Here is a 20,546-nt window from a genome sequence, read left to right as displayed (position 1 = left end):
GCAACTGAGTTGGCACTGAATTTTCACAGCGGAGCTGTTGTATGAGTACTACACAAATTAAGACTACGGAATTTTTAATTTACAACAAATATTCCAAAGAGTACTTAGAAAACAGAGATAAGAGCAAAGAGAACTTCAGCACAGTGGAACACCCGTGTCGATCAAACATGTGGAAGGAGTTAAAGTCACAGATACAGTAAACCAACACACAGTACTGCGTAACTGGAGCTCAAACACCAATCTGCCATAACATTATAACTGACAGGTGAACTGAATAATATTGATTATCTCATTACAATGGCACCTGTCAAGGGGTGAGATATACTAGGCAGCAACTGAACAGTTAGTTTTTGAAGGTAATGTGTTGGGTACATGCAAAAATGGACAAATGTACGGATGTGGGTTACTTTGACAAGGGTAAAATTGTGATGGCTAGACAACTGGATCAGAGCATCTCCAAAACAGCAGGCCTTGTGGAGTGTTCTAGGTATGAGGTGGTTAGTACTATCCAAAGTGGTCCAAGGAAGGACAACTGATGAACCAGTAACAGGGCTTTGGGCATCCAAGGCTTATTGCTGCACGTAGGGAGCAAAGGTTAGCTTGTCTGATTCAATCCTGCAGGAGAGCTACTGTAGCACAGAGTGCTGAAAAACTTATTGCTGGCCAAGAGAAGAAGGTGTCAGAACATACAGTGCATCACAGCTTGCTGTGTATGGGGCTGCATAGCTGCAGACCGGTCAGAATGTCCATTCTGACTCTTGTCCACTGGCAAAGCATCTACAATGGTCATGTGAGTGTCAGAACTAGGCCACAGAGCTATGGAAAAGGGAGACCTAGTCTGATGAGTCACATTTTCTTTAAGATTATGTGGATGGCCAGGTGAGTGTGAATTGTTAAACTAGGTAAGAGATGCAAGTCAGATGCACTATGGTGAGAAGGCAAGCTGGCAGAGGCAGTGTGATGTTTTCAGCAATGTTCTGTTAGAAAACCTTGGATCCTGCCATTCTTGTGGGTGTGACTTTGACATGTACCACCCAAGACTGTTGCAGACCAAATAATCCTCTTCATGGCAACAGTATTTCCTGATGGCAGTGGCCTCTTTCAGCAGGATAATGTGCCCTGCCACACTGCAAAAATTGTTCTAGAATGGTTTGAGGAAGATGACAAAGAGTTCATGGTGTTGACCTCGCCTCCAAATTCCCCAGATCTCAATCTGATCGAACATTGGTGGGATGTTTTGTAAAAAACAAGTCCGATCCATGGAGGCCCTACCTCACAACTTGCAGGACCTACATAAACTTCTGCTAACGTCTTGCTTTCAGATACCACAGGACACCTTCAGAGGCCTTCTGGAGTCCATGCTTTGAGAAATCAGAGCTGTTTTGGTGACACAAAGGGTACCCACACAATGTTAGGCAGGGGGTTTTAATGTTGTGACTGATAAGTGTAAAACAAAACAACAACAAAAAAAAGAAGATTCGGCCTACTAATTCTTCCAAGTAATGATTGAACATTACTGATGTCAGTCACAATTAACTTTATACTTCGTGTGTTGAAAAAATTTTTTAATAAATTTACAACCACTATATTGTGAATTTAAGATGTCCAAAATATTTATTAATTCCTTCCCAAATTCACTTGTAAAGGTATGGTTCACAAAAAATAATAAACTTATTATTTGTTATTACAAATAGTTAAATACTACTGTATCTTTTCACTGCCTATTAAATATTAATGTAAGCAAAATATTTCTGATACAAAATAGTTTCATTGAAAACCAACTGGATGGCAAACTCTTTACAGAATTACCATCAATACAAAGGAAAATAATGTAACATAATATGTAAATATGAAATCTGTAATTCACTTAGAGGTATAAATAAACCTTTAAATATAAGTATGAATAAATATTAACTTAATAATACTAAATACACTAAAAATAGTCCCTAAACAGCTTGCGTAAAACAGTCTGCAAATACAAAATATATAATTCACTTACAGATATCAATCAACCTTTAAATATAAGTAAGAATAAATATGAATGTAATAATACTAAATACACTGAAAATAGTCCCTAAACAGCAAATGTTTCACATCCAAAATGGTGCTTGTTTGAAAGAACTTTAAATCCTCCGTACTTTAAAGAATAGAAAGAACAAAATGTCTGTGCTTTTACTGAAAGGCTACTAAACTGGCTGGGACAAAGTAGAACATGACTAGTTAAGTAAAGACAAGTTGTAATACTACTGGGGCAGAAGTATATCTTAATGAAAAAGCATACAGTATATCTGTCTTATGCCTGTTCAACAGTTCATTATTAAGGCACTAGGTAAAATCAAACTGCTCCAACATTGAAGAATTATAATACTAAGGTTAAAACAAATACAAAAGTAGATGTTAAACCACTGAATTTAGCATGTGAAGTGGGGAACTTGAGAAGTCAGCCTAAAACTGAACTTTCACAGAATTATGTCATCAAAATCATAGCACACAGACAAAAACACACAAGGCCAACACACTCAACAATGTTTAAATATTCATAGAAAGGTAACCCCTCATAATATGGTTCATATTTAAATACAATTTCAATTATGATATATGAAACTTTTGTGAATAGTGGCTTTACCACTGAATTATAGTAGAATTTATTTTAAAGAACAAACATATATCACAGTTGCACAAATAGAGAGAAAACACAAAACTATGTAATAAAAGAGCAACTGCATTGTCTGTGGAATGTGCAACGCCACATTATTTTCAGTCCCTTCCAAAAAGCGTCACTCAGTGGCATTAACTGTTGCTTGTCGTGATTAAGCTGGACATATAATGGCTTGTGTCATACAATGGGCAATATTATATATGAAGTGTGATATACTGTATCTTTAAGAGCACCAGTACAAACTGTTCTATTCTGTGGAACTCCTGGTACTAGGGGTGTTTCTGAATATCCAGGGAATGCTGTGGTTGCAGAGTTTTTATGATGTGTTGCTGGAAGATTTTCTATTAAAAATAGGTTTGCATTAAAACTAGACTGGAATTTGTTTTAAAATTATTTACAGTGTGGACACAGGGGATATGACTTTCACAAAGGACAAAACCTTAATGCTAGTAACATTTTAACATGCAGGCAAACCAATTCTTCTGTTTTGTTCAGTGCCCACACTTCAGTTACTACACTTTTCCCACATGACAGTTTTGCAGGCATTCTGGCAAATATGAATTGCAAACGCCTAATATCAAACGTAAGGTGAGACAATGCCTTGAATTTCAGTGCCTTTATTGTAGAGTATATTTTGTGCTGAACTCCACCAAATATCAATCAATTGCTGCCCCGGAAAAATAACACATTTTACATTTTTCACCAACTAGTAATATTTATTCAGTTTATTTTTGTTATGTAGTTTTTATTGTGTAAAGCACTTTCTTTAACAATTTATATACTGTACATATCTAAAAAATTATTTGAACAATTTATTTGGAGGGCAAACTGGATGGTGGTCCATGATATGCAATGGATTGTTGTTGATAAAACATCCGTTGCATGGCTTTGATTAAAATAGGGATTGAATTAATGTAAAATTTATCACATGTTTAGCTTTGCATCTTGAACTAATGCACATATACACAATGGCATGCACACCCAATGATATTTGACATCCATGGTATATACCTTAATCACTGTTCCAAATAAAGGAGCCGCTGATCCATCTTCCTTAGATGTCATGTGCTAACCAAGCTAGCCACAATTATAGGTACCCTCTTTTGATAAACAGGTTACTTTGGGAGTTTTGGTCACTGACGGAGTGGGGCATCCTCAGATGTTGATCTCAAAGATGATTCAGAGAAAATCGGTGAGATGATGTTCTTTATACAGGGAGTGCAGATGAAGTCACGGAAGTGTAGACCAAAGAAACAAGGTCCACCTTAGTGATGTCAGTAAGCTCACTGGTAGTGCTGTTTGATTGGTGGAATGAATGAATTTATGCCTGAGATGGGCCTGTTAGTTTTGACAGCTACATTGCTTATTAATTGCAAGCCCTTCGTGTTTGAGTTAAACAGCATAAACTCCAGCTCAATGGCATTCTACAAAACTTTTAATCAAACAGTTACATAGTGTGAGATTCGATGCAATAAAATATGATGTATAAAGCAATAGTCTGTAGCTACTTGAGCGGGGACTGGGAAGTGTGGGGAGGCCAGCCATCAGGTGCTGCCTGACCGGGGGCCGAGGCAGGTCCTTCAGGCCGGGGACATGTAGGGCGGGCCGGCAGGGTATGGATAGGAACGTGCTCGATCTTTTGCTCGGGAGAGGGGGGCTGGGAAGTGAGGGGGGACCAAGGCAGACCCTGGGCATGCCTGGACTTGTCGAGGGCAGACCCTGGGCATGTCTGGGCTTGTTTTCGGGAGGGGGGGCTTGGAAGTGGATGTGGGTGGTGGTGGGTTCAAGGAGGGGGCAGACATCCATCAAACGGCTCTTGACAGAAAGGAGGACCAAACAGGTGGGTGTGGGGTGTTGGCGGGCTCAAGGAGGGGGCATGAGGTAGGAGTGGGTTCAAGGAGGGGGCAGACATCCATTAAAATGCTCTTGACAGTTTGCTTAACCAATCAAGTGCAGGGGGTGGGATTAAGGTGGAGTCTGGGCAGGGATAAGGTGTCATTCACCAATCCACCACCAGGGGGCGGGACCTCCCTTCACTTCTGCCAATCGCACAGAGGGGCGGGGCCAATATGCAAATCCACTCGTCACGTGGAAAGGGGTGGACCTTAAGGTCATTCATTAATCATTTTGATTGACGGTTTGAAAGTATGTCCCTGGCTAATACTACTCTGGAGTACCTGGAGAAAGTCTATATAAACTTGAGAACAAAATGTGAAATGCCCTGGGCGAGAAACTGAATTTCAAACTCTGAAGTTGTAAGGCAGCAGTGTACCTCGTGCTGTCCTTTAATATAACCATACTTGTAAACTCGATTAATGCGTCACACAGATCTTCTGTAGCCAGAGTGAGCAGTTAGAATTTCACAGCAAAGGCCCTTGTTGTATTCAGTAGAAAATTCCACTCAAAGTGGACTTGTATGGGCTGCAGCATACTGCCCTCATGCACTTTCCTGGGCTTCACTGTTCTCTGTTTGGTATTAAATTTTTTAATATTCTACATAATTGCTGTCAAAATGTCAAAAGCAGCAAGAAAAATGAAATAGGCTCACTTCAGAGTGCCTCATCCACTTCTGGCACCTCATGAAAATTTCATCTAGGCTCCTCTGAAGGGCCCTGCCAACCTCTCAGGCAGTGAACTTTGCTTACTTGCTTCTGAATGGAGGAGTAGTTATGCAGATAATGAGATCCAAGGTGAGGAGAACTTTTTCTTTGCCACTTTTTGTTTTATATTGCGATGAATGCTGCCACAAATCTCTTTAGTAAAGCATCTCAAAAAGCATCAAAGGATAGACTTGCATGGTGTTAATGCTTAGTTTATTAACCACCTTGTGATGGTGGTCATAGTGAAAGGCACTGATATGAAAATATCTTGTGATGGCTTTGTTGTTAAAGACATGCTAATTAGCAATGTGTCAGATTATCAGAGCAGCAGTTGCACTAGTATCTTATTTGCTGTTTCTTTGCCTTTAAAACATTTTTTACCCATAAGGCAGTTTGGCCTAGTAGACAGGGCAATGAATGGTAAACTGCATAACAGTGGGACTCAGAGCAAGTCACATCACATGCCAGAGAGTAAAAGTACAGTATTGTGCACTGTAATGTGCTTTGGGCTGGCATTCACTTTGTAAAAACGCTATAAAATAAAAGTAATTTGTTTGAGCATGACACTTAACCTACAGTTTACCAGACAGTTGAAGTATGAACACAATTATATTGTTGTTTATCAACTGAAAAAATTGTAAAAGAATCATCCATCCATTTTTCAACCCACTGAATCCAAACACAGGGTCACGGGGTCTGCTGGAGCCAATCCCAGCCAACACAGGGCACAAGGCAGGAACCAATCCTGGGCAGGGTGCCAACCCACCGCAGGATACACACAAACACACCCACACACCAGGGCCAATTTAGAATCGCCAATCCACCTAACCGGCATGTCTTTGGACTGTGGGAGGAGACCGACGCAGACACGGGGAGAACATGCAAACTACATGCAGTGAGGACACGGGAAGCGAACCCGGTTCTCCTAACTGCGAGGCAGCAGCGCTACCACTGCGCCTCCGTGCTGCCCTGTAAAAGAATCAGCTACATGAAAACATATTAATAGTTAATAAGTTATACTTATGGCTTTTATTATTAGGGCACCATTTATGTAAGAGGCTTCATTTGTTGGCTAATTTCTACACTTAATATTTCATATCTGCACCACTGGGTGTTTGCTTTGCATTTAATACTTCAGTATGTGCTGATATTAAAATCTGGCTTGGAATGATTACTAGAAACATCTGGAAAGGACGTTACTTCCCATGAAGATATGATTGTGAGAAATTCCAATGTTTCCATATCTCTTCGGGACAAGGGGAGTGCAGCTGTTAAATTAAATTCTTTTCCGTGTTTGTTTTTTTTTTTTTTCTTTTTTTCGCGATGATGCTTTTTTGGAAATGTTGAGGTGTCTTGAAAAATGAAATAAAAACTCAGGGAAGTCACTAGATGTGTTTTTGGTTTTGAGCTCTTAAAGCATCCCAAAGCACCAGCTGGGCGAGCAGCCAGGAGTTTGGGTGTTGGTTGCAAGTGAAGACAAATTGGACTGCAGAGGCAGAGCAAAGCAGCGAGGATTTTTTTAGTAAGGTGCGGGGGCTATGTAGCATTGCCACCTTTATTATGCTGAAAGTTGGATTTTTGTAAGCAGTGGTGGAATCTGTAAAGAAACATTTTTACTATATGTCATCACTCTCTTTAGGATACAAGACCTCTCTGCACTGTTACATAATGTTATGAGGCATCTGTTAAGATTTATATATTTTTTTGTTTATGGTTTTATTCAAAATGACTTAGAAGTCCTAAGTGTGTAGTACATTTGTCCATATTTCAAATACTGGAGCCCTGGTTAGGGAAACTTAAGTTGTTCAAGGTTACACAATGAATGAGAGTGCAGAAAAGTTTAATGTGCATGGATGAGTCTGACCTGAAGCAATGAACATCTGAAATTAATTGAGTAAATTATGTTACCACAACATTCTCAATCTCTTAGCAATTCCTGAAGCAATTACAAAGACAATGAAATGTTAGATTATGTTGTAAAAACTGTTGAATATAAATCAAGAGACATTATGCTCAGACTGGATAAAATGCTAGTGAAATCAGATTTAGAGTACAAAGGCATTGCAGCTCTAAAAGCTGTGCAGAGAAGGGCAACCAAGAACACCCCAGGACAAAAGGATATGCCCTACTCTGATATCTTTAGGATCTCATCTAGATTTTTAAAATTCTGATCCAACAGAATTCTTTTGATTAAAATAGTAAATTACATACTAGAGGACATCAATGGTAATTAAGGAGAACTGCATTTAAGATTATAGCCACAAACGACTTCTTCACACCTATGGTTATGGAAGTATGAAATAAACTACAATATTATGTAGCGGAAGTAGAACACATGGAATCTTTTAAAAAGTATCCAAAACAGGTCAGCTATTAGCTAAGTAAATGAGCTTGATAGACCTAATCAAATCATCTTATTTGGCTTATGTCTTGAAGCGGGTACTGAACCAACTGTTTTATGCTTTGAAATCTCACAATTAAACCTGGAGGCTGCACATACCTTTTACAATTTTCTGTCTAGGTCTATCAGACTAAATCTCACTATTCAAATGTTAACATTTTTTTTAAGTATTCAAAGCCAATAATTGACATTCAAATGTTAAAAAAAAAGAATTCTTTGTTTTACCTTGCACTAATTTCAGTATCATGGCATGCTTTATAACATTGCAGTGTTTTTCAGATCTGCTTTTGTACATCACTTCCAAAATTGTTCTTTTTTAATGTTGAATAGGCTTTTATTGTAATAAGAAAAAGGACACCCTTTCCTTTTCTTAAACAAATCCCTTCACAGCACAGTTTAACTTGGATTTTTTCTCTCACTGCTCTGCTCTTTCATCTACAGTTTTACTAAGAACAGATCTTGAACCCACACTAGAAGTATCATTCTACTTCTGACCTCTGACCCACTGTTGCATTAGGTTATAACTGTAAAGCATCCATCAAAATTGCTCATTAATGACAATGCAAAATAACTGCCATATTTTTTGTTTTCCTTTTATTATTTTAATGGATTTAAAATCAATATTTCAAAGAGCATTTTAATATCAGCAGAGTTTACTTAGCTACCCCAGACAGCATTTAGTCTGTGTATTAGTTAGCTGCTTACTTTACACATTGCTTAAATCAATGGTGTGTAAAAAATATAATACAGGTGAGTATACATATTTTTTCTGTGCCTGTAAAGGAGCAAAAAAGAGAAACAGAATTTAGTTAAGTTCTGTATATTTTTCTTTGGGCATACCGGTGAATGTTGTTTCTTGGTGCAAAGAGAATTGTTGCTGAGCTAATTTTTTTCCCCATTTCACTGAGTACTTTTAATGCGGTACGTTTATCTTGACACCCATGCTTTGCCCACATGCTTCACTCTGGTGTCACACAGACACACACACACAAGTATCAAACCGAATCCCACACAGCTGATCTTTTATTTTATTTTAAAATTTTGCTCTGTGTTGTTTTGTTAAAGTAGTAGTTTCCTGATTATCCCTCAGACTTATTTTTACAGCAATTTTCAAAGTTGCCATGAGTAGAACCATTTGTTAAAAAAATATAAAGTGTAGAGAATACTTAAATATTATTATAATGCAACAAAGAGTACATGTACTTGTTTCAGTTGTTAAACAGGTGTTGACATTGTGGACTTGAACCCGGACACAGACAGACGGACATCTTATGTTCACCCAACACACGTTTATTATCCAATATTTACAATAATAAAGTCTTTGCACTTCCCAGTGCCTCCAGCACCGTTCCCCCAAATATCCAGGCCTCACAGTCCTTGTGCCTTTCTCCTGGCCGCCTCCAATCCCCTCTCCAGCTCTGTCCACTTCCACTCGACTGAAGGGAGGCGGCCCCTTACATAGGAACCTGGATGGGCTCCAGCTGCTCGCAGGCACTCCTCCGCGGACACGCCCCAGTGTGGCGGAAGTGCCGGCTGCGCCCCCGGAAGCCATCCGGGTGTCCCCTGTCGTCTTCCCCCCAGGACTTCCTGGTGTGGCGGAAGTGCTGGGCTCCAGGGTTGTTCAGGCACCGGGGCGCCGCCTAGCGGTGGCCACGGGTCCCTACAGTGCTGGGCTTCCAAGCCCTTTACCCGTGGCCCCCAACATAACCAGGGCGGTCGCCCCCTCGCGGTCTGGAGGAGGTACAAGCCACAACATACATACAGTGCATCCGGAAAGTATTCACAGTGCATCACTTTTTCCACATTTTATGTTACATCCTTATTCCAAAATGGATTAAATTTATTTTTTTCCTCAGAATTCTACACACAACACCCCATAATGACAATGTGAATAAAGTTTACTTGAGGTTTTTGAAAATTTATTCAAAATTAAAAAAACGGAGAAATCACATGTACATAAGTATTCTCGGCCTTAGCTCAATACTTAGTCGAAGCACCTTTGGCAGCAATTACAGCCTCAAGTCTTTTTGAAAATGATACCATAAGCTTGGCACACCTATCCTTGTCCAGTTTCGCCCATTCCTCTTTGCAGCACACCTGAAGCTCCATCAGGTTGGAAGGGAAGCGTCGGTGCACAGCCATTTTAAGATCTCTCCAGAGATGTTCAATCGGATTCAAGTCTGGGCTCTGGCTGGGCCACTCAAGGACATTCACAGAGTTGTCCTGAAGCCACTCCTTTGATATCTTGGCTGTGTGCTTAGGGTCGTTGTCCTGCTGAAAGATGAATCATCGCCCCAGTCTGAGGTCAAGAGCACTCTGGAGCAGGTTTTCATCCAGGATGTCTCTGTACATTGCTGCAGTCATCTTTCCCTTTATCCTGACTAGTCTCCCAGTTCCTGCTGCTGAAAAACATCCCCACCACGCCACCACCATGCTTCACTGTAGGAATGGTATTGGCCTGGTGATGAGCGGTGCCTGATTTCTTCCAAACGTGACGCCTGGCATTCACACCAAAGAGTTCAATCTTTGTCTCATCAGACCAGAGAATTTTGTTTCTCATGATCTGAGAGTCTTTCAGGTGACTTTTGGCAAACTCCAGGCGGGCTGCCATGTGCCTTTTACTAAGGAGTGGCTTCCGTCTGGCCACTCTACCATACAGGCCTGATTGGTGGATTGCTGCAGAGATGGTTGTCCTTCTGGAAGGTTCTCCTCTCCACAGAGGACCTCTGGAGCACTGAAAGAGTGGCCATTGGGTTCTTGGTCACCTCCCTGACTAAGGCCCTTCTTCCCAGATCGCTCAGTTTAGATGGCCGGCCAGCTCTAGGAAGAGTCCTGGTGGTTTTCAAACTTCTCCCACTTACAGATGATGGAGGCCACTGTGCTCATTGGGACCTTCAAAGCAGCAGAAAGTTTTCTGTAACCTTCCCCAGATTTGTGCCTCGAGACAATCCTGTCTCGGAGGTCTACGGACAATTCCTTTGACTTCAAGCTTGGTTTGTGCTCTGACAGGAACTGTCAACTGTGGGACCTTATTTAGACAGGTGTGTGCCTTTCCAAATCACGTCCAATCAACTGAATTTACCACAGGTAGCCTCCAATTAAGCTGCAGAAACCTCTCAGGGATGATCAGGGGAAACAGGATGCACCTGAGCTCAATTTTGAGCTTCATGGCAAAGGCTGTGAATACTTATGTACATGTGCTTTCTCAATTTTTTTATTTTTAATAAATTTGCAAAAATCTCAAGTAAACTTTTTTCACGTTGTTATTATGGGGTGTTGTGTGTAGAATTCTGAGGAAAAAAATTAATTTAATCCATTTTGGAATAAGGCTGTAACGTAAAAAAATGTGGAAAAAGTGATGCGCTGTGAATACTTTCCGGATGCACTGTAACTTATATAACCGAAGATGGACAGTGGCATTTTGTTTCGTGGCCTTTAGGAGCATAAATAAACATTCCTAGAATGAAAACAAATATATAATCACAAAGTTTAAAAAAGATTGAGAAATAGCAAGTGATTTGACCTGTATTTCTTATGTGCATTATACACAGTGTAGTGTTCCTGGCTCCACTCCCTCTTTAATCAATGTACTTTTTGCATAAAAAGGGCTCAATTTTTGTGAAAGGCACGTGTCTTTTAACACCGCAAGAAAAAAAAAAGTAGCAACATTATTAAAAGTATAAATATAAAAAAACATGCAAAGTAGGTTAAAATATATTCAGATATGCAATATGAATATTCTAACCTTAAAATCTTTCCTACTTCAATGTCCCTTTTACTCTTTGTATGGGATACCTGAAAGAGATCACTATCATAATGAGCTTAAAAATGATTTTCATATATCTGTACTTGGAGCCCTGGCAGATGAAGTGACTCAGTGATTTATAGTCCCACAATGAATCACTAATGGAATGGAAAATGAACTGGAATCCTCATGTTTTAAAGTAGCACCTTCATATAGCATAGCCAGACAGGCAAAGGATAATGGAAAGGAGCCCTGATCTTTAATTAACAACAGACAAAATGGCTATGGAGAGTTTGGAGAAGAAGTCTGGATAATTCCTTTTTACCCTAGGACCTCAAAGGTTCTACTGCCTTGGTCTGAATGATCAAGCCTTGTCTTTTACTTTTGTTTTGAGGTGTTAGTACATTTTGCTGTCCTGTCATTGACTCTCTCCCTCAGTAATACACCATGACAGCTTTATCTCTTAAAATAAACAACATTCCCTGTAGTGCAAATACACGCCTCCTTTGTTAATAGGTTTGTGTATAAAGAGTCAAAGGCATTTTACAAGAATTGAGAAACCAAATTCTCCATAGTAGTGTACATATTTGTTTGATATTTAGAGCCCAGGAAGTGACTCAGTTTGGAGCCATGCTGCCCATGTCTTTGGCACCACACTGTGTGTCTGCTTGCTCTACAGCATGCAGACATTCCTTAGAACCTCAGTACAGACATGAAAGAAAGCGGGAAGGATTTAAAACAATCAGAGGAGAAATAAAAAAGCCAACGTTGTCTTACATTGCTAAGTACTCTGTGTCTTCTGGCTTTTAGAACACCTTGTGACAGTGCTTACAGTATGAGGCAGTATAGAAATTGAAAATGTACTGTTTGATACCAGGGCTTACAACAGATGTTTTAAAATACCCTTGCATTTGCTTCGATCAATGAGCTAACCCCAAATATGTTAAATCTACTGAGCATCAGTTAAATCTTACTTGTTCTATAAACTTTAACATAAACATTTAGATATTCATCAGGTGGCTTCCTGTGGTTCCAGAAGTATAAAGCATGGTTGGCTAGGAAAGCAAAATGAAAGGTAATCTTGTCTTGTCTTTTGCTTCCAGCTTTCTCCATTTCCAGTGAGAACAGTCAAGTTGTGATGATCGCCATCTCTGCTGCTGTTGCGATTATTCTCCTCACTGTGGTGGTCTATATACTCATTGGAAGGTCAGTGTGGTTCGCTGTTTCGAATTGATGCTGTTCTCTCCCCATTTGTTAATTTAGATTTTCTTTGTCTGTCTCTTCTCTCACTGTTTTTATCTGAAATCTCCTGTGAACATGAAGTAATTTGTGATAGCATGCTGGGCATAAACATCCTGCCTACGTGATGTATACTGTATGACTATAGACTCTTTTTTTGCTACTGATTATTTGTGCACTTCTTTGTAACGTTCTGTACAGAGATTGGGATCAAACTACTGCAAAAGAGTATATTTAAAGTTTATTTCAAGTTCAATTCAAAGTTTATCGTCATGTGCACAGTATGGAAACATGTTTCCCTGTACAATGAAATTCTTTCTTTACTGTCCACACCAAATGACAAAACTAACATATAAAGACAACGTATAAACATAAATAATAAGTAGCAGTAGTGCTTGGAGGTATGCCAGTTCATACCGAAAACCGTTTTTTATTCTTGCTATGATTTTTCTTATACTGCAACACCGGTTTAAATAGCCAAAACAGCGTTTGGAACATGGCGCAACGGGAAACTGTTTAAGGGGTGCCCTTTTCACTGCTACACCACTAAACATGCATGCAGCGACGAGGTATATGTGTTAGTGGAGGTATTGAGCAGTGAAAATGGACAGAGAACATTCCGAAACTGAAGCTGTAGCAGTCGATAAAGTTGAACATGATGACAGAGAAGAACTTTTGCCGAAAAGAGGAGAGATATCTGTTGTCTGGAGATACTTTGGTTTTAAAAGGTCAGATGTGGGCCAAACAACTATTTACTGCAAATGCTGTTGTCGAGCTAAAGTTGTCGCCAGTGGTGGCAACACAAGCAATTTGCTGTACCACCTTAGCCGCAAACATGCTTTGGAGTACAATGAATGTATGGAACTAAGATCAGCACCCTCCACGTTCTCAGGTAAAACTGAAAAAGCTAGAGGACACTTGAGTCAGACGTCACTTGTAGACGCGTTTGCTAGAGGTACGGCCTATGACAAAATAAGCAAGCGGTGGATCGAGATAATCAACGCCATTACAATCCATGTAGCTAACGTGCCAGTGGGCAGAGATTGCTAATATTAACAGAAAGTGGAGTTGGTTTACAAAACATATTGACTATTTATTCTTTTTCTAAGACATTTTCAGTGCAATACAACTTTTGACAAGCACCTCTGGATATTTAAGGTGTAAGTGCCTCTTTGAATGGTTGAAAATATGTTTTAACTGCACTAAATGTCAGTATATGCATTAAACATGAACTGAATTTTGGCAAATGCAACACACCAGAATCAAATCTGTGTCTTATTGCCATCAGTATCACTAAATAATGAAGAAGAGTAGCACACATCAGATTTTAGAACTCTTTTATCCCAGAGATATAAACATGTTGAATTTTGGTGTTTGTAGAGATCCTGCTGAGTTCTAAATTATGCCTTTATATAGTTACAGTTCATTATTTTTTAATTTGTACAAATCTTAATGGTGCATGAACTGATAGTAACAATTGTAGTCATGTTAGATTAGATTAGATTAGATTAGATAAACTTTGTTAATGCCATGGGGAAATTCAGATTAATATGTTGCTTATTTATTGTATCACTCTAGCAATGTCCCGTGCTTTGTACTTTCCTGCTGTAAACAAATGTCTCTCCTGGATAATAAAAGTCTACCTAACGTAACCTAAAAGATTAGTAGGAGGCAATGGGAAAGAAACAAGCCTGTAAAATCTGTTTGTTGTCATGTTTTTTTAAAAATCGCTATGCACAATCAGTGTGACATTTTTATAAGACATTGCTTAAGCCCTGGGCATTGTTGGCAAGGGTGGCATATGTCACAGTAGTTCGCATCACTGTTTTACTGCTCTAGGAACAAGGCCTTAGTTTCTAGCCCATTCACTGTAGAGTATTCACATTTTCGCTGTGTTCATATTGGTTTTCTTAGGTACCGAGTTTCCTCACACATCACAAACAAATACAAGTTAAATTAATTAGTGGCTCTTAGTTTGCACAATATGACTGTGACTGGGTGTGTGTGCCTGCTTTGCACCCAATTCACTTAGGAATTGATTCAGGATAAATACTGAAGAAATTACCCACACATAGCAGGTAATAAGAAGTCATCCCCACACAAACATTTAAAATCTGTGTTATATTTGTAGAGACACAGAGGAGGATCATAGATAAAAATACAATGATCACCCTTGTACACTTGAGTATGTTATAAATATTGTCCATATCTGTACATGCTTGCAAGAGGTGTACACTCTCATTCTAGCATTAGTATTTACATTCTAAAGACCCCTAAGGAAATTTACTAAATTAATTTTAACATAGAGTCTTTCCATCAACATTTCCATTCCAATGAACTTAGAAAGTATAGACAGTACTTTTGATTCCATATTTGTCCAATTACAGCATTGTTAAGTTAAGTAGCTTGCCCAGGGTCACACAGTGAGTCAGTAATAAAGAGACAAGCTTTGGCTTATATTTGGATGGAAAACATTTTATTTAGCCAATACACCTCACTACCTATTGGAAAGAATAACCGGATACATTCATTTAAAATGGATGGCGGAGTGTTTATCTTGTAGATCTGTTCTTCCCTGTGCTATTGGTGATTTGTAGCACATTTTTTATTCCCATGCCCACAATGTGTTACCTGACACTAGAGTATCTTGGACATCAGAATCTTTGTAAACAGGGTTGTTCTTTTAGCTTGGCTGGATTCAAAAATTTAATTTATTTACTAGCAAATTTATAATTTGGTTCTGGACGACTTCAATTGAGTGCTGCATTTGAAATGGGCAGCTTCTAGCACAGCTCTTTTGTCTGTTTAAAAATCTCTTCTCTGTGTGGTCCTTAGTGATTGCTTACTGCAACTTCAGTGTGCACTTTGAACCCCACTCAAAAACGAAAGACTCCAGATCCACAGCTCTTTGTCTGACTTGTACTACATGTTCCTAAAATGAGATCTTTATGCCATATACACCAGTGCTTCCTCTGACAAAGTAATAGGTATGGACAGGCGCAGCCACAAGTTCCTGAGATGATCAATTCTGACACCTCCAGAGCTCCCTCCCTCTGGAGACTGGGGACAATGTAGGCCTAAAGTATAATCAGATTTCATATTTGCTGGCAAAACAAAAAAGAAAAACAATGCTGGTTCAATGATACTAGCATCTGGCTTTCATTTTTTTTACTTGAGCTTCAATTTGAGAACTTGGCTTTTTTTTAGTAAAGAAACCACAGGCGTGCCTTGCATTCTTTGTTACAAATAATACACGTTTTATGCAGGGCTGTTGGGGGTGGGGTGAGCAGTGGAAGAACCATTGTAATGAGCCTAGCTTCAAGTATGCTAGAAATGACAGGCATATGTCCCGAGAGAACTCTGAGTAGTGAGGAAAGCTCTATAGAAATGTAAAGAATTATTATTATTATTATTATTATTATTATTATTATTATTATTATTGTACAACATCTACAAGGAGAAGATTACTTTAATCTTATGGTCTTTATTCCCTCATGAGCACATGAGCTTTAACCTTGCATACAAGCAGACAGCATGTCAGTCCATCCAAAGAGTACTGTAAGATCTGTCTTCCCAAAATCACTGACCTTAGGATATGCACGCAAGCACACATAACACTTTATAGAAGTATAATTAATCAGAGATTGAGGAGGCTTGAATGAATCTAACAGATGCTATGAACTGTGCCAGTCTGCCACCAGCAATAACCCTGTTTGCACACTCTGTCACTATCCTGTGTGTTATTACAGAAGACATGCTAGTGGAAGCAAAGTGTGTCCAAATATGAAAAGTGATGTGTGATCCAGTGATAATTCTTGGCCAGCATATAAGTGGCAGAGTTAGTGAGGAAAGGAGCCAAGGTGACATCTCTGTCTTTTGTCCATCTTTAAAGCTACTGGGATGAGGGACTGTGTGCTGTTAACCTACAGGGGGTGAGTGCTCATTAGCCTGATTTGATCTTTGTGTTTTCTGCAGGTTTTGTGGACACAACAAGTCAAAAGAGACTGAAGAGAAAAGATTGAATTTTGGCAATGGTCACTGTAAGTTTTAATGCATGTGCAGTGAGAAACTTGAACCCCTACACGTTACAGCTTCCTTCTGCTGAGAGTCCTTTCACAAAGCCAATATTATTGTTATTATATAAACTTTAGTTAATGAAGATTCACACACTTTACAGATAGTCCTTCCACCACAGTCTAGGATCATGCCTTACCATGACATTCTCTTGACTTCCAGCTCACTATTTTCACTTACTTTACCCAGAAAGGAGCAATATGTAGGTCATAGATATAATTAAAAGTTAGCTTTTGGTTGAAACTCTAATGTGTTGGATGGCACCCGAAATTGCACATCCATCTCAGTGTTTATTAAATGCTAATGGTAGATCTGTACACCAACACATACCCATTTACACATCATCCTGTGCAGAGAACTGGGTGCTCTGTTAATTTAATTTGTGGTGATTGGATTGATTATAATAATAGTCGGTTAAAAATTGTATTTACCTTCCATTCTTCTGAAAGCTCAGTAAAGGAGGGCCATAACAGGTTTAGATGAGAGAGATTCTGTTTCGCTTATACGCTCAGACTCTCAGAAGACATTTGATAGAAACTGGCAGTGGGATTCCACAAGGGCCACTAAGGTTGATGCTTGGTTTTTTTTGACAGAAATGTAACAAATCCATCAGTTTATTTTGGATGTGACGCAAAACTAAGAGAATTATCAATTATCGCTAAGCCACTAAAATCATTCTAGGCAAACCTGGATACAATTCAGAAATGGACAAATTAATACTGTATATAAGTATATAGGAAGTTTATTCCCTTACTTTATTAACTAGCTTGTTTTATTAGCGACTTTTTGGGGAGGTAAAACCAGTCCCAACAGAATAAGGTTGAAGGCAACAACCAACTCTGAATGATGTCAGTGCATTGTATTTTTCTATAATGTGAATCAGTTTGGCACACGTCAAAGAGACAACAGGCTTTCAAGCATTTCTAAAAAAGTATAATTTTATCATAAATGTTTGTTTAATAGCAATTTTGATTCTTATCAGCAAATTCATATTTATATAAAGTGTGTGTTGTCTTTTGATTTTATAACATATTCTACACTCTGAGCTGGTCTAATATATAGGAATAAATTGATTTGCTGTATTTAAGGCAGAAATGTACAGTACACAATTTCAACTCTAAAGATTGTTGATCAGGTTGGCCACACTCTCCGTTTGCACAGTTCATTAGCATACATGGTACCATGTTGCTTTTCTAACTTCCAGATTAGGTTTAATCCGCAAAAGTTAGCTGTAAATGGTAGATGCCGTCTAGACCTTAATTGAAGGACCATCTGAAGTTTATGGCTTGAAAGACCTCTGTAAACGATATTTCCCTGTGATTGCCATGGTTACACACTGTAATATTTTTTCATTCTGGCTCGATGAGAGCAGCTCACAGCAGGCATTAAGAAATAAATCACTTTCGATCTTCCTCATAGATTCCATTGAAAGTTTTACTCTTGGCTAGCACTTACAGACTTAAAAAAATGGCCATGTTTTCTATCTCCTGTAACATTATTATAAACTGAATGTGCTACTCCTCTAAGATGGGTTCAAATCTAACCAACCAACCTAGATCTCATTTCTGCCTATCCAGCAGTTGCTCTCTGTTGGACATGTTCAGCATTTGGAAAGAATGCAGCAATAAAATGCATTGCATTTTTCATTTCAACAGCTGCTGCATCACAAACATTAGCACTGCTTTTACAAATCCCATACCTAATAGCCTCTAACAGAGACATAGTAACCAGATGGACATAGACAAACAGACAGATACACACACATGGTCACTTGTCCTTTTATTAAAGTAGAAAGTAAGAACCCAGTAAAAGTTTTAATGATAACAGATAACAAAGGTAGGAACTACATGTTCTATGATGCAGGGGCAGCTATAACAATAAAGCCCTATCAAAATGGTGCTTTTACATTATATTATTTTTCTTCATTCTGTACACCAAACATAAGGAATATGCACTACAGGCAGTGTGCCTGTCTCGTAGCTAAGGCATTGCACATGTGCAATCACAAAACTAATATATAAGAGCATACTAAAATGCAAATTTGAATTCACATTGTGAATCTATGTAGAACTATATATTCTTATAAACATATATCCTTATATATAATTTGATACTATCCGTATGTATGGTGTTCGTGTCAATACCCCGTATGTATGGTGTTCGCGTCAATACCTCGACTCAATACAAGTTAGAACCATGCAATGGGATTCTGCCTCTGTAGTTAGAACATCATGTGGCAAACGCGGACGTAGTATTGCATGATTGGCTAAGAATGTTTGAAACTTCAGTGACGCCGCTGGACAGCCGACTATAGTAAGTCGGTGTTGGTTCGAGCAGTAAGTTCGTTTGGTTTTTGGAACGTTGGTTTGGTGGGGCGTACTTTCCAGGACTAACATTGTCGACTGACTTAAACCCTTCGACAGCTCCGGAACCGTAAGTAATTTAGAACGTATCGCCATTTGCTTGGTACATCGAAATCTATCTTTGGGCAGCTCGGTTTTGGCATCCGTCCTTCTGACATCTATTGGCAAACTGAGTAATGACGGCTGGGTATTAACAACGGTCACTGTTTAAATTTTAGCCGATCTCAGATCTAAAATGACCACGCCAACATAATTATTACTCCAAATCTGATTAGAGTCGTAAAATATGGTTTGTTAGAAAATTTGTTTGCTGGAAAAAATCAAATGAGGTGCACTGAAGAGCTGAGTTCACGTCTCGCAGCCCCATTTAAACAGGAAGCTCTTCATTACATCGGCCGAAAAGGTCTATTTTAAGCGCAAATCAGTGCCATGATAACAAAATCATTTCAAGAACTTGAAAAAACAAATAGTTCTTTGCAGAGAAAGTATGGATTTCACAAACGTAGAATATTTATCCCAGTCGCTAGTATTATATTAAAATTAGGCCATTAAAGTACCAAAATATTAAGTGAATGGAAAACTTTGAATATATTAAGATATGACCAGCTGACAACAGGGAAGAGAAAAACAGAATTTAAGTCTGCACGTACTGCATATGTTGTTGGATTTATTCTTGAAGAGGGTTACTGCAATGTTATCCACCCCAAACCACCAAAATAAATAAACAGGATAACATTTGCCAAGATACAGAAATTACAGAGCACTCTTTACTTAACAGAAAGCTGCAAGCATATTAATAAATGTAAAGATTTCATTCATATTTTGGGAATTAAGGGATATGCTATAAATAAAATATTTTTTCAAAAACTCCACTTTTTTAGGGTTTAAATTTTTTTGTTTTGGGTCAGTGTCCCTAACTGCTATCCTTACATGCACTCAGTTTCTGTACTTGCATGATTTATTGTACAAGATATTAAATCAGTCATAAATTACATGTGGATATCCGTTCAGCAGAAGTCTGTTTAAAACACTATATTTGATTTGATTCTGTTTGGCGTAGTGGTATACTGTATTGTTTAGCACTGCTGCTTCACAGCTCCAGAAAACTGGGTTTGATTCCCAGGTAGGACTGTTTCAGTGGGTGTTCACTGGATGCTCTGTTGAACACAAGACAATCCTCTCAAAGCCATGCCAGATAGGTTGGCTCAAAACTGAGCCTATGTGAGTGACAAGCCCTGCCTGGTTTAAAGAAGCCTTATCCAGAGTTGGTTACTACCTTAAACCTGGTGCTGCTGAGGTTCTGCATCCCTGCAGATATACAATGGAAAAAGGAGCAGTTCAAATTGGATAAATTAGATTTTTTTTTATCCATTGTTAACTCCACTGCTAGAAATGAGGCCATCTTGTCTAACTGACTGCTTACTATATCAGTTATGTTGTACAAGATATTATGTTACTGCATTTT

The 20,546-nt window shown here is 38.8% G+C and overlaps 1 protein-coding gene across 5 annotated transcripts in view; it reads left to right on the top strand.

The window, feature by feature from the left end:
• epha3 (eph receptor A3) overlaps positions 1 to 20,546 on the top strand; it is a 205,817-nt gene that overhangs the window by 147,578 nt on the left and 37,693 nt on the right. For all 5 annotated transcript variants that reach the window (XM_039744973.1, XM_039744972.1, XM_039744971.1 and 2 more), the window contains exons 8-9: positions 12,509 to 12,611; positions 16,620 to 16,684. In XM_039744973.1, the coding sequence (XP_039600907.1) occupies positions 12,509 to 12,611; positions 16,620 to 16,684 (168 nt within the window). The remainder of the gene's footprint in view (positions 1 to 12,508; positions 12,612 to 16,619; positions 16,685 to 20,546) is intronic.

The sequence above is a fragment of the Polypterus senegalus genome, chromosome 2 (assembly GCF_016835505.1).
Source record: "Polypterus senegalus isolate Bchr_013 chromosome 2, ASM1683550v1, whole genome shotgun sequence".
Classification (NCBI taxonomy): domain Eukaryota; kingdom Metazoa; phylum Chordata; class Cladistia; order Polypteriformes; family Polypteridae; genus Polypterus; species Polypterus senegalus.
Note: the sequence above shows the minus strand (reverse complement) of the source record. Positions and strands in the feature narration are given on the sequence as shown.